General features: G+C 47.9%; 1 protein-coding gene across 3 annotated transcripts in view; it reads left to right on the forward strand.

Moving 5' to 3' along the window:
* Positions 1–12,151, forward strand: part of PDE9A (phosphodiesterase 9A) — a 98,776-nt gene that overhangs the window by 62,935 nt on the left and 23,690 nt on the right. For 2 of the 3 annotated variants that reach the window (XM_036850576.1, XM_036850577.1), the window contains 2 exons: positions 4,642–4,696; positions 5,595–5,665. In XM_036850576.1, the coding sequence (XP_036706471.1) occupies positions 4,642–4,696; positions 5,595–5,665 (126 nt within the window). Of the gene's footprint in view, positions 1–4,565; positions 4,697–5,594; positions 5,666–12,151 lie in introns of those variants that run through there. The other variant, XM_036850578.1, reaches the window with a different exon arrangement.

The following is a 12,151-nucleotide window of genomic DNA, read 5'->3' on the forward strand; positions in this document are numbered from 1 at the left end:
ACATTCCACAAATGTCACAGTCTTGATTATTAGCTAGGTAATAGGTCTTAAAATCAGATAGACTGATTTGTCCCATTTTATCTTCTTTTTCAAGATTGTTTTAGCTATTCTAGTTCCTTTGCATTTTCATGGGAATGTTAGAATAATCTTGTCTATTTCTACAAAAAATCTTGATGGGGTTTTGATAGGAATTGTGCTAAATCTATATATTAATCTGGGTAGAAGTGACATCTTTACTATGTTGAGTCTTTCAAACCATGAAAATGGTAGGTCTCACCATTTATACATCTTTTTTATTTCTTTCAGCACACAGCTTCCGCATATGCTTTGTTATATTTACACTTAAGTTGTTTGAGCTTTTCTAAGTGTTTGTAAATGGTGTTGTGATTTTAATTTCAGTGTCTCCATGGTCATTGCTAGTATATAATCAATTTTGTATATTTATCTTGTATCCTGTGACCTTGCTGAACTCACTTATCAGTTTCACTTTTATATTTTGCTGAATTCTAATTGCTAATATTTTGTTAAGGATTTTTGCATCCACATTAACGAGGGATATTGATTTGTAGTTTTCTTTTTTTGTTGTCTTTGTTGGATTTGGTATCAGGTTAATACTAGCTTCATAAAACGAATCGGGAAGTGTACCCTCCTCTTCTGTTTCCTAGAAGAAATTGTTCAGAATTGTATTACTTCTTCTTTAAATGTTTGGTAGAGTTCTCCAGTGAAACCATTTGCACCTGGAATTTCCGTGGGGGGAATTTTTAAATTAGAAATTCAGTTTCCTTAATAGATACAGACTGTTCAAATTACCTATTTCATATTGGATGAGTGTAGTAGTTCATACTTTTCTAGGAATTGGTCCATTTTCATCTAGGATGTCAAAGTTATCTGTTTAGAGTCGTTTGTAGTGTTCCCTTGTTGTCCTATTGATGTCTGCAGGGTCTCTAGTGCTATCCCCCCTTTCATTCCAAATATTGGTGATCTGTGTCTTCTCTCTGTGTTTCCTTAGTCTTGCCAGGGATTTGTCACTTTATTGATATTTTTAATTAACCAGCCCTTTGTTTCATTGATTTTCTGCTTGTTTTTCTGTTTTCTATTTCATAGATTTCTGCTTTTTATTATCTCCTTCCTTCTGCTATTGTTTTAGGTTTATTTTGCTCTTCTTTTTCTAGGTTCTTAGATTATTGTGTTGAGGGTTTTCCTCTCTGCTAATGCAAGCATGTAGTGCTATAAATATTCCTCTCAGCACTGCTTTAGTTGTGTCCCACAGCTAAATTTTGATGTGTTGTATTTTCATTTTCATTCAGTTCCATGTCTGTTTTTATATCCCTTGAGACTTCCTCTTTGACCCAGGTATTACTTAGAAGTGTGTTGTTTAGCTTCACAGTGTTTGGAGATTTTCCTGCTATCTTTCTGTTACTGATTTCTAGTTTGATTCTCTTAAAAGTCAGAGACCATACTCTATATGGTTGCAGTTCCTTTAAATTTGTTGCGGGTTTTTGTGTGTGTGTGTGGACAGCATATGGTCTATTTTGGTATACGCTTCGTAGGCACCTGAAAAGAATGTGTGTTCTGCAGTCGTTGACAGACTTTTTTTTTTTAACATATTTTTATTTAAATTTATTTATTTATTAATTTACTTATATTTGGCTGCATTGGGTCTTCATTGCTGCGTGCGGGCTTTTCTCTAGTTGCGGCGAGCAGGGGCTGCTCTTCGTTGCAGTGCGCAGGCTTCTCATTACAGTGGCTTCTCTTGTTGTGGAGCACGGGCTCTAGGTGCGCGGGCTTCAGTAGTTGTGGCACGTGGGCTCAGTAGTTGTGGCTTGCAGGCTCTAGAGCGCAGGCTCAGTAGTTGTGGCGCACGGGCTTAGTTGCTCCGTGGCATGTGGGATCTTCCCGGACCAGGGCTCGAACCTGTGTCTCCTGCATTGGCAGGCGGATTCTCAACCACTGCACCACCAGGGAAGCCCCCGTTGATAGACTTTTAAATATATCTCAAGACTTTGAGACAGATCACTAACTCTTGAAGGTTATGTGATACATCACTTTTTTAAACTTTTAAAAATTTATTTATATATTTTTTATTGGAGTATAGTTGCTCTACAATGCTGTTAGTTTCTGCTGTACAACAAAGTGAATCAGCTATATGTATACCTACATCCGCACCCTCTTGGACCTCCCTCCCCTCCTCCCCCCATCCCACCCATCTAGGTCATCACAGAGCACCAAGCTGAGCTCGCTGTGCTATACAGCAGGTTCCCACTGGCTATCTATTTAACACATGGTAGTGTATTTATGTCAATCCTAATCTCCCAGTTCATCCCACCCTCCACTTCCCCCACCCGTGTCCACATGTCCGTTCTCTACATCTACGTCTCTATTCCTGCCCCGTAAATAGGTTCATCTGCACCATTTTTCTGGATTCCACATATATGTGTTAATATACGATGTTTGTTTTTCTCTTCTGACTTACTTCATTCTGTATGACAGACTCTAGGCCCATCCACATCTCTACAAATGACCCAATTCCATTCCTTTTTATGGCCAAGTAATATTCCATTGTATATATGGAATATATATACATCTTCTGTATCCATTCATCTGTTGATGGACACTTAGGTTACTTCCATGTCCTGGCTATTGTAAATAGTGCTGCAGTGAGCATTGGGGTGCATGTGTCTTTTTGAATTATGGTTTTCTCAGGGTATATGCCCAGTAGTGGGCTTGCTGGGTCATATGGTAGTTCTATTTTTAGTGTTTTGAGGAACCTCCATACTGTTCTCCATAGTGGCTGTATCAATTTACATTCCCACCAACAGTGCAAGAGGGTTCCCTTTTCTCCACACCCTCCAGCCTTTGTTTCTAGATTTTTTGATGATGGCCATTCTGACCAGTGTGAGGTGATACCTCATTGTAGTTTTGATTTGCATTTCTCTAATAATTAGTGATGTTGAGCATCTTTTCCCATGCCTCTCGGCCATCTGTATGTCTTCTTTGCTGAAATGTCTATTTAGGTCTTCCGCCCTTTTTTTGATTGGGTTGTTTGTTTTTTGATTTTGAGCTGCATGAGCTGTTTGTATATTTTGGAGATTAATCCTTTGTCAGTTGCTTCATTTGCAAATGTTTTCTCCCATTCTGAGGGTTATCTTTTCATCTTGTTTATGGTTTCTTTGCTGTGCAAAAGATTTCAGAATAAGTGATCTAAAATCCTGCTGAGTTCACCGAGGAGGGCTGTGAAACCTTCTCTCTGGTGATTCTTGTCAGTGGAGTCACCATCTTTCTTCCCTGATAGGTGTGGGCCTCTCTGAAGGATAGAACTTGGATCAGCTCAACATATGGCTCAATGAAGTTTCCTGGCTGACGTTTTTACTCTTATATTTCCAAGAGATACAGCAAGACATTGTTTCCCTTCTTCTCATCAAGTCATAGAATGCTAAAGCCAGAGGAAACCTTGGGTCATCTGGTCCACCCTTTCTGTTGGCAAGTGAAGGAATAAGGTCCAAGAGGTTAATTTAGATTAATTTTTAAAATACTTTTATGAAATTAACATATGTTTGTTATAGAAATGTATTAGATATAGAGAAACAAAAATAAGGGGAAAAGTGTATATATAATCTTACAACCAAAAAGCAACTACAATTATTATTTTGGAATGTATCCTCCCAAGTTTTCAGAAATGGGATCACACTGTACTACCATTTTTTTTTTCTTTAACAATAGACATGAACATTTTCCAAGGTGTTATTCCTAATAGCAGAATTTGTTTCCACAGTACAGATATACCATCATTTATATGCTCTAAGTGATGTGCATTTGATGGGCATATAGGCCGTTACAGTTTTCACTGTGTTAAATAACATTGTGATGAACATCTTTCTCCTAGAAACGAAGACACTAGATCATTTTTAGCTTTTCAGCCCTGTTGTCAAATTGGATTATCAAGGTTTCTTGTTTGTCTGGACAGGCTTGGTTTGGTTTTGACGTGCGTTGGTTTTAGAGTCAATATAGAAGATGACATGAGCTCAGGAGGAGGCCTTGTTTAGGTCCCCAGCATTTCAGGGCGTGAACTAAATGGCCATCTGGATCCAGGAGGAGAACCCTCCCTTCCTCAGAGGGTGGAGTTGCTGGAACAGTGCCGTGCGGTCTACACCTTCCTATGAGGCATCCCGCCTTGGGCCCGGTCAGGAAACAGGAAAACAGGCAGGTTATATTCAGCCTGGGACCTGAACCTTGTAAAACCAGCCACCCAGCCCGGTTTTATGTGCCAGGCAACAAAGGGACGAACTTGCTCACCCCGCCTGCTTCCTCTCCCTGGGCCCTGCCGTGAGAGCACTGTTTGCACTCAACATGTGCCTTGAATCGCCCCCCATAAGATGGGCCAGGGCACCACATGAAAGTGTCCCGTATTTAGAGACCCAGTCCTGCCTGCTCTTTGTGGCTGGTGCTGAGCGCGGGAGGACCTCAGCCCCGCTCACTCTGCCCAGGCACCGCTGAGGGCAGTCTAGGAGGGAAAGAGCATCCCTCCAGGTACCCGGGCGGCGCCCTGGCGCGGCGTTGGCGCCACTGCCCGCAACGTGCGGGTTCAGCCCATGGTCCGCACAGCGTGCCCTTGTCCATCAGTCTTTCTTTCTTCGTCTGCAGAGAAAGAAGAATTGATCCAGAGCGTGCTGACCCAGGTGGCAGAGCAGTTCTCAAGGTACAGAACCTTCTAGATACGTCATCTCCAGACCTCGGTGCTTTTTCTCTTCATGGCTGGGGTGGGCCACTTGCTCTGAGGCTGTCTTGGCCGGCAGGCTCTGATACATCACTCGCCCCCAGAAGCTGCCTCCCCAGTGGAATCCTTTGGGGACTTACGTACCTCAGCCAGCTTGGATGGGGTCCAGGAAACGCTCGCCAGGTGCCACAGACCATGTCAAGCGGGTGTTTTCAGAACGAGGGCCCGTGTTGCTGGTAATTTTCCCAGCTAGCTCTTCTGGGGCTAGGACTTCAACCTACAAGAACTGACAGCTTTCACAGAGATCCTGTGTAGCTGTGCGGCTTCCTCTCCATTCTAAGTTATCCTGCCGGTTCTGGGTCAGTGCTTTCCATTTCCCAGTTACCTCGCTGCGGCAACTTACTGCCCGAGGGTAGTTAAAATGGGGAAAGGCCGTAGGGTATTTTCTTAAAGCCCAAGAGTTGTTGAACTGAATGGGTTGGAGCCCGGAGAAGGGCGCATCAGGTCCCCTGAGGTGGTCTGTGCCCAGCAGGGCAGGGTGTGGGGCTGGACCATGCCTGCTGTGAGCAGAGGACCCGGTCCTCCCTGGAGAGCATCTGCTCACTGCCCACGTATGGGGAAGTAAGCATACCTGCTCTACATTCCCATCTTGGAAAATACACCTTTGAGATAATTCAAGGGTGTGTCTTTTTCCTCCTCCCCCTCACCGCCCCCCCCCCAACTCCCGTGAGTTCCTTAAAAGCAACTCCTCTGTTCGAGCTCCTCACCAGCCCACCTGTAGGCTTCACCACGGCAGGGAGTCAGCAGATGTTGGCTGAACCCATTTTAACTTGGAGAATTTGATGAGTTATGTTGTTTTGTTTTGTTTTTTCCTTCCTAGAGCATTTAAAATCAACGAACTGAAAGCTGAAGTAGCACATCACTTGGCAGTGCTAGAGAAGCGCGTTGAATGTGAGTGGCATGTTGATTCCCTTTCTCTGATTTGTCTTTTAACCTCTGTTTAACGTAACCACTTAAAACCGTGGCACTTGGTGATGGCAACGGAGGTGAGGCTGACAGCAAATGTCTTTTCTTTGGGAAATGCGCGAAACTTACCTCTGAAGTTAACAAGGGCTAGAACAGTGATGAATCTTAAGTGTTTTATTTCTATTTTAAAAGTAACTCAGTAACATGTGGCGTGTTATAAGTGCCATCTTATAAGTATGCAGTAATTTACAACATGGTACTTATGATCATAGCACAGCCCCTGGGACAGGGTCTCTTCAGTGCAGGAGAGCACAGAACGAAACCGCGAGCCCCCCAGACGTAGCCCCCTCCAGAGAAGAACTTCTGCAGAATAACTTGTGTGTGTGTCTTCTTACATAAATGAGAATGCATCGACCCATACTCTGTGGTTTCACGATTTTGGGGGGAGGATGTCTACTAAATCATCACCGAGTCTTGATCCAGTGACCAAATAGCTGAAACTCTGGGAGGAAAACAGCTTCCAGCCACTCACCCTTTGTGTTCCCATCCATCAAATAAGGAACAAAGCTTGAATTCCACGTGACCCGCAATTCCCCATTCAATGCACAACGGGAAGGCTCTTTGTCAGTGTCAAGGCCAAGGTTAATGGCTCATGGTCACCACATTTACTGACTTCCGGAATGAGTAAACAAACTCCAAACCTGAGGCCATCGGGGTCATGGCATCACAGACTCTACCTGGCTGACTCACTGAATGTCACTTTTCATATCTTGTAATGAATTGCTTGGATTTTTTCCAAGAAAAAAAATTCAGGATCATGTCCAAAACCAATTCACCTAAATAACTTGAATCATGATTTATATAGTTACCCTTTTCAAAGTATGGCAACATTTTTAAAATCCATTTGGTCGTATCACCCTGGGAGCTTTGTTTTTCTCCCCCAAAAATCATGGTACCCAGAAACTGCTGTGAACTTAGTTTTCTGGGAGTGGTGCTGATACTTTAAAAATAAAGGGGTTGGAATATAGCACATTGTTTCTGCTGGATGTTTTTTCAAAAGAGAGAGCTTCATAATAAAGAAACTTTGGTTTGGGTTAAAAAAATAAAATCCATTTGGTCATTAGAGCTTTAGAACAGTTTTATTTTCCCCGTTGGTCAGATGAAGGAGCCACCAAGAGATTAAGTGACCTGCTCAAGTTCATTCAGCAAATTGGAAAAGTAAATAAAACTGGGACCAGCCCCGGGGTCCTGGCGGGGCTGCTCTCACCATCACCTTTCCCCATGGGGGGCCAGTGCCACAGCGGGGCAGGGAAGGCCTGAGGATGCAGGTTAGAAGGCAGCTGTGACAGCTGGCCTCGCGGCTACAGCCACAAACACTGGTCATGGCTGCCCTGAGCAGAAAAGAGGTTTTGCCCTAAGGGATTGGGGGAGCTCCCCTGGGTGTCAGGAGGGCTCAGGACCAGGGCTCAGTAGCTCTGCAGCAGGAGCGATGCCCCAAACCCCACGTAGAGCTGATGCTGTGAGCATGCCTATCTGGTGGATCTGAGCCCCAGATGTACAGTACCCCCCTGGCACCCCTAGATCTGTGCTTGGACCCCCGTAGCCCCTGTGGCCACTGCTGCGTACATCAGGCTGCTTCTCTGTACACGAGCTACAGATCCAGAGTCTGGACAGAGCTGGATCAGGTGCCCACACCCTCGCTGCAAGGATGGCCAAAGAAAGCAAGTGTTAGTGTCCTATGGCTCTCATGACAAAGCACCACAAACTGGGGTGCTTAAAACAACAGAAATGAATTCTCCCACTGTCTCAAGGCCAGAAGTCCGAGATCAAGGTGTTGGCAGGGTCAGTTCCTTCTGGAGGGGAATCTGTCCCAGGCCTGCTCCAGCTTCCAGGACGCCCACGGGCCTTGGCGTGTGACCTCATCACTCCAGGCTGCCGCCGCCTGCACATGGCCTTCTCCCCTTGCATCTGCATTCAGGTCGTCCTTCTATCAGGACACCTGTCTGTGGATTTAGGGCCCACCCTCACCCAGAATGATCTCATCTCGAGATCCTTTTTCTAAACAAGGTCACACTCTCATTCTGGGGGTCAGGATGTGAGCCTGTCCTTTACAGGGGCACAGTTCAACCCACTGCCATGAGCGTTTGGGGTTTCCATCTTCTGCCATGGGCGGCAAGCTCAGCTTCCCACCAAGCCCCATAGAGTAGGGAGCTCTCTGGACGTGGGAAGGGGTTCAGCCAAAGAACACAAAAAACATTCACTGCCGGCTCACCACCTACAATCACAGAGATGAACAGTCATACAGTCCCACCTGGAGAGCAGATGCCCGGGGGGTGGGGAAGGGTGGGGGGCGACAGGTGCCTCCTGCTTCGTCCTCCTCTTCTCCGGCTCCACTGACCACTTCCCCCCGCCCCACACGGAAGCCGGCTCCAGTGCCGCCGTTCCTTGGAAACAGGCAAGTTGAAGAGGCCATTAATTAATTCTCAGAACTCCTACAGAGAGCTGTGTCGACTTCAACTTGAGAGGCTTCCAGTATCTGGCCGAGGGGACAGCAATCAGGCCGAGAAGTGTTTTTATTTTGCCTTCAAGTGGCTTGTGGATTGAGGACCATTAAAGGATGGATCCCCGATGACCTTCTCCCCAGCATGTCCTTGCCCGGAATCCTCCAGAACTAGCTCACATCTCCTCCTGGGGCTCTTGTGTAAATCAGATAATTCATGCACGTGCGCATAAATTACCTGGAGGATGGCATCACCCCTTCATCCCCCAGCTCAGGCTCACTGCACAGATCAAAATTACTAGTGTTTTTACTAGTGGCATTAATTTCTAGCACCAGAGGCCTGGGCACTGAAGGAGTGGGATGGAGAGAGCTTGGAGGTTAGGGTTAGGGTTCCAGGAGCTGCGGTCAGGTGGCCAGGTGTGGGCAGCGGCCTCCCCCCATGGCCCACTTTGGTACCTCTCCCTGCATCAGCCCCCGGCCTCCCCACCTCCTCCTGGCTGCCCGCTGCCCACAGGAACGTGGCTATGGGGGCCTACGCACCCCCGGAGGTGGCCCTCATCCTCCTTGAACTCCATCTGGCTTTGGGCGCATCCTTTCCTGGCGCTTGCGGCTGACCGCTCCCCGGGCTCCACCAGCCTCTGCGTTAGCGCGAAGGTGGGCGTGGTCACCTCACCTGTGCTGAGCCCCGGGGGGTATGAGTTCCTAAGAGCCGCCCAGACACAGCAATCAGGGCCTCCCCTAAAGACATGGCAGGGACCTTGGAAATGGACAGGGGAGGCCTTTTGAGGACAGGGGTTCTGCAGCTGGACCTCTCCCGCAGGTCATTTGGGGGACTGGTCATCCCAGCCACTCAGAAGGTCAGCCCTGAGCCTGCAGAGCTGCCAGAAGCAAGCCGGCCTGCGCTGCTGGCCTGGGAAGGCTGCCGGGAATATGGCTGCCAGGCTACTCCGCTGAGCCCGGCCAGATGTGGACACACACACACAGACACACACACACACACAGACACACACACACAGACACACACACACACAGACACACACACACACACAGACACACACACACACAGACACACATACACAGACACACACACATACACACACAGACAGACACACACACACACAGACACACACACACAGAACACACACACAGACACACACACACACAGACACACACAGACAGACACACACACACGTAAACACACACAGAAATGTAGGCACATACACTCGCACACATACACGAACCCCCATGTACATACACGTAGAAACACACACACATGCCACGCTCACGCACACACACACTTTGTCTGGTATGTGCGAGCTGTTAGGAGTCGTTCTCTGCTTCTTGAATTCAGAGGCACCAGCTAGAACTGCCCATCTGTAAACCACATTACATCGATTTGACTTGTTTTCAATGGAATTTCCTGCTCTTTTTTTTTTTACCTTCTCAAGTGTATAATTCTTTGGAATCAAATGTAGATTTTGCCATAGCTCTTAATTCACCTTAAAAGCTTTCCTTCCTTTTCTACGAAATGTTTTCCTTCTCCGGGAGGCTGGGGTCTCGCTTCAGTGAGAAGCCATTTCCTAAACACAGGGCGTCCAGGGCCTCCCCTCACTTCCCGGCTGGAGGTGGACCATCCAGGGGCGCCCCTCCCTCCCTTCCTTCCTTGTTCGTGGAAAGGGCCCAGGCACCCTGCGGTGGGCACAGGGCAGTCCTGCCCCTGTTCGGCCTTTGTCCCTGCCGGGGCCTGGCCCAGAACCTACAGACTAGAGAGCTGGCCCCATGGGGCAAAGTTTACAGCCGGGTCGTGCCAACAACCCAGAAGACTGAAACCAAAGCTTGCTTTTCTTTTTGTCACTGGGGAAATGTGCTTTATGCAAATTCTTTACCAAAGTCCTTGGAGGAAGTGCTGAAACCCGAGGCTCTATTCCTACGTGGCTGTAAACAACTTTCAAAGCTCTGCAGCCTAACTAGGGCCTCGCCTGCCCACAGCCGGCCTCTTAGGAGAGCCCAACGGGGCAGGGGGAGAAGGGAGTAGGACAGAGCTGCCTTCGTGACCTGACCGTGACCGTGCTGTTACTCCTGCCTGCGGAGGCCCCATCCCCGAAGCCAGTGTCCCTCTTAGAAAATCATTCTTAAAGGTCCTCCAGGGTGGCCGTGACCTACAGAGGCCCACAGAACCCCTTCTAAAGTCTGCGGGAGCAGCAGTGCCCAGGTGGCGCTCACACTGCCGGTCAGCTTGGGGCTGCGGAGCCTCTGCTTTAGTTTGGGGTTCTGGTCCGTGCCCGCCTGTGTCTAAAGTTTGAGACTGACGAGTGAGAAGCTGACATCCGTCTCAACCCTGAGTCCTCCCTGGTGTCAGTGCAGGACCTGGGGGAGGCCCAGCTCGGACGGCCTTCTCCCTCCCCCAGGATCTTCCACAAGGCAGCCTGGTGTCCAGCAAGGCCTGGGAGCGGCAGCCCTGGGTCTGCTGGTGCCTGAATCCGCCGCGCGCTCTCACTGCCTCCTGGCTTCCTCCCGGCGGTCTGGCTCTTTAATCCCGTGACGCATTGTTTTTCTCTTCCATTGATTAATGCACTTTTGCCATCTCATTACACACTATCAATTTCCTTGGCAACCAGGCTCTATTTCATAAACATCATTGCGGTAAATTCAATCATTCCGTGTTGCCCAAAAGGCTTATTCTTAACATCACCCCCAGTAAATGGCCAAGGAACCTGATCTACATCAATTTCAATATCCACACAATCAAACACCAGGCAACCACCAAAAACCATGAGCTAGGAGGCAGCTGCTAACAGGAGCATCCTTGACTTGTTGATGATGGAGAAAAGCAAATGAGAAAACATGATCCCAATTCTGCCTTTTTTAAATTAAGAAAGATAGATACTTAGATTGCATGGGGGCGGGAGAAAAATACCTGGAAGTTTACACACCAATATATACAATATTAAATGAGTTCTCTGGGCCAATAGGATCATGGATAAATTTTTTTTTTTTTTTTTTTTTTAGCTGCGTTGGGTCTTCGTTGCTGCGCGCAGGCTTTCTCTAGTTGCGGCGAGCAGGGGCTACTCTTCGTTGCAGTGCATGGGCTTCTCATTGTGGTGGCTTCTCTTGCTGTGGAGCACAGGCTCTAGGCGCACGGGCTTCAGTAGTTATGGCATGCAGGCTCAGTAGTTGTGGCTCGCGGGCTCTAGAGTGCAGTCTCAGTAGTTATGGCGCACAGGCTTAGTTGCTCCGCGGCATGTGGGATCTTCCCGGACGAGGGCTCGAACCCGTGTCCCCTGCATTGGCAGGCGGATTCTTAACCACTGCACTACCAGGGAAGTCCCATGGATAAATTTTTAAATACCCTTCTTTGAGATACTCTGTATTTCCTGCATTTTCTACAATGATCATAGGTTATTTTGTATTCAGAAAAGTGATGCTGGAAACGTAAGGAATGGTAACCGTGGACCCTGACAGGCAGGGCACCGCTACCCTGTTTGGACTCTATACTGTGTGCTCCATCTCTTCCCCAGATGGATCCACTTTTTGGATCCAAGTCTATGCCACATGCCAGGTCTCTTCTCCAGATCTATTCAACTTTCCGAAATTTTCTGCCCTTCACGTGTTAACAACCCCTTCCTGGGCCCCTTCCTGCCACTGATGATGAATCTACCATCTGTCCCAGCAGCAGACCCACAGACACAGCTCCGCGGTGGTCCTCTCCTCCTTGGGGTAAGCGTCCTGCAATGGGACGGAGGCCGAGAAATGCCTGGGAGGCTGCGCACCCCTGGTCCAAATGCAAACCGTAAAGGGTGTGTGCTGATGTGCTTTTTCTTGGAAGAGGACCCATGGTTTCATCCACCTCCTAACGGGGTCTGCGATGCAAGAGAGTGCTGAGCACACCCCACCCCAAAGGAGGGTGTGGGCTCTTGGTGGAAGCACGAAGTACCGATGTCAAGTTCCCTGGCTCCCCCACCTCGCTGGTC

Source organism: Balaenoptera musculus, chromosome 4 (assembly GCF_009873245.2).
Source record: "Balaenoptera musculus isolate JJ_BM4_2016_0621 chromosome 4, mBalMus1.pri.v3, whole genome shotgun sequence".
NCBI classification, from domain to species: Eukaryota; Metazoa; Chordata; class Mammalia; order Artiodactyla; family Balaenopteridae; genus Balaenoptera; species Balaenoptera musculus.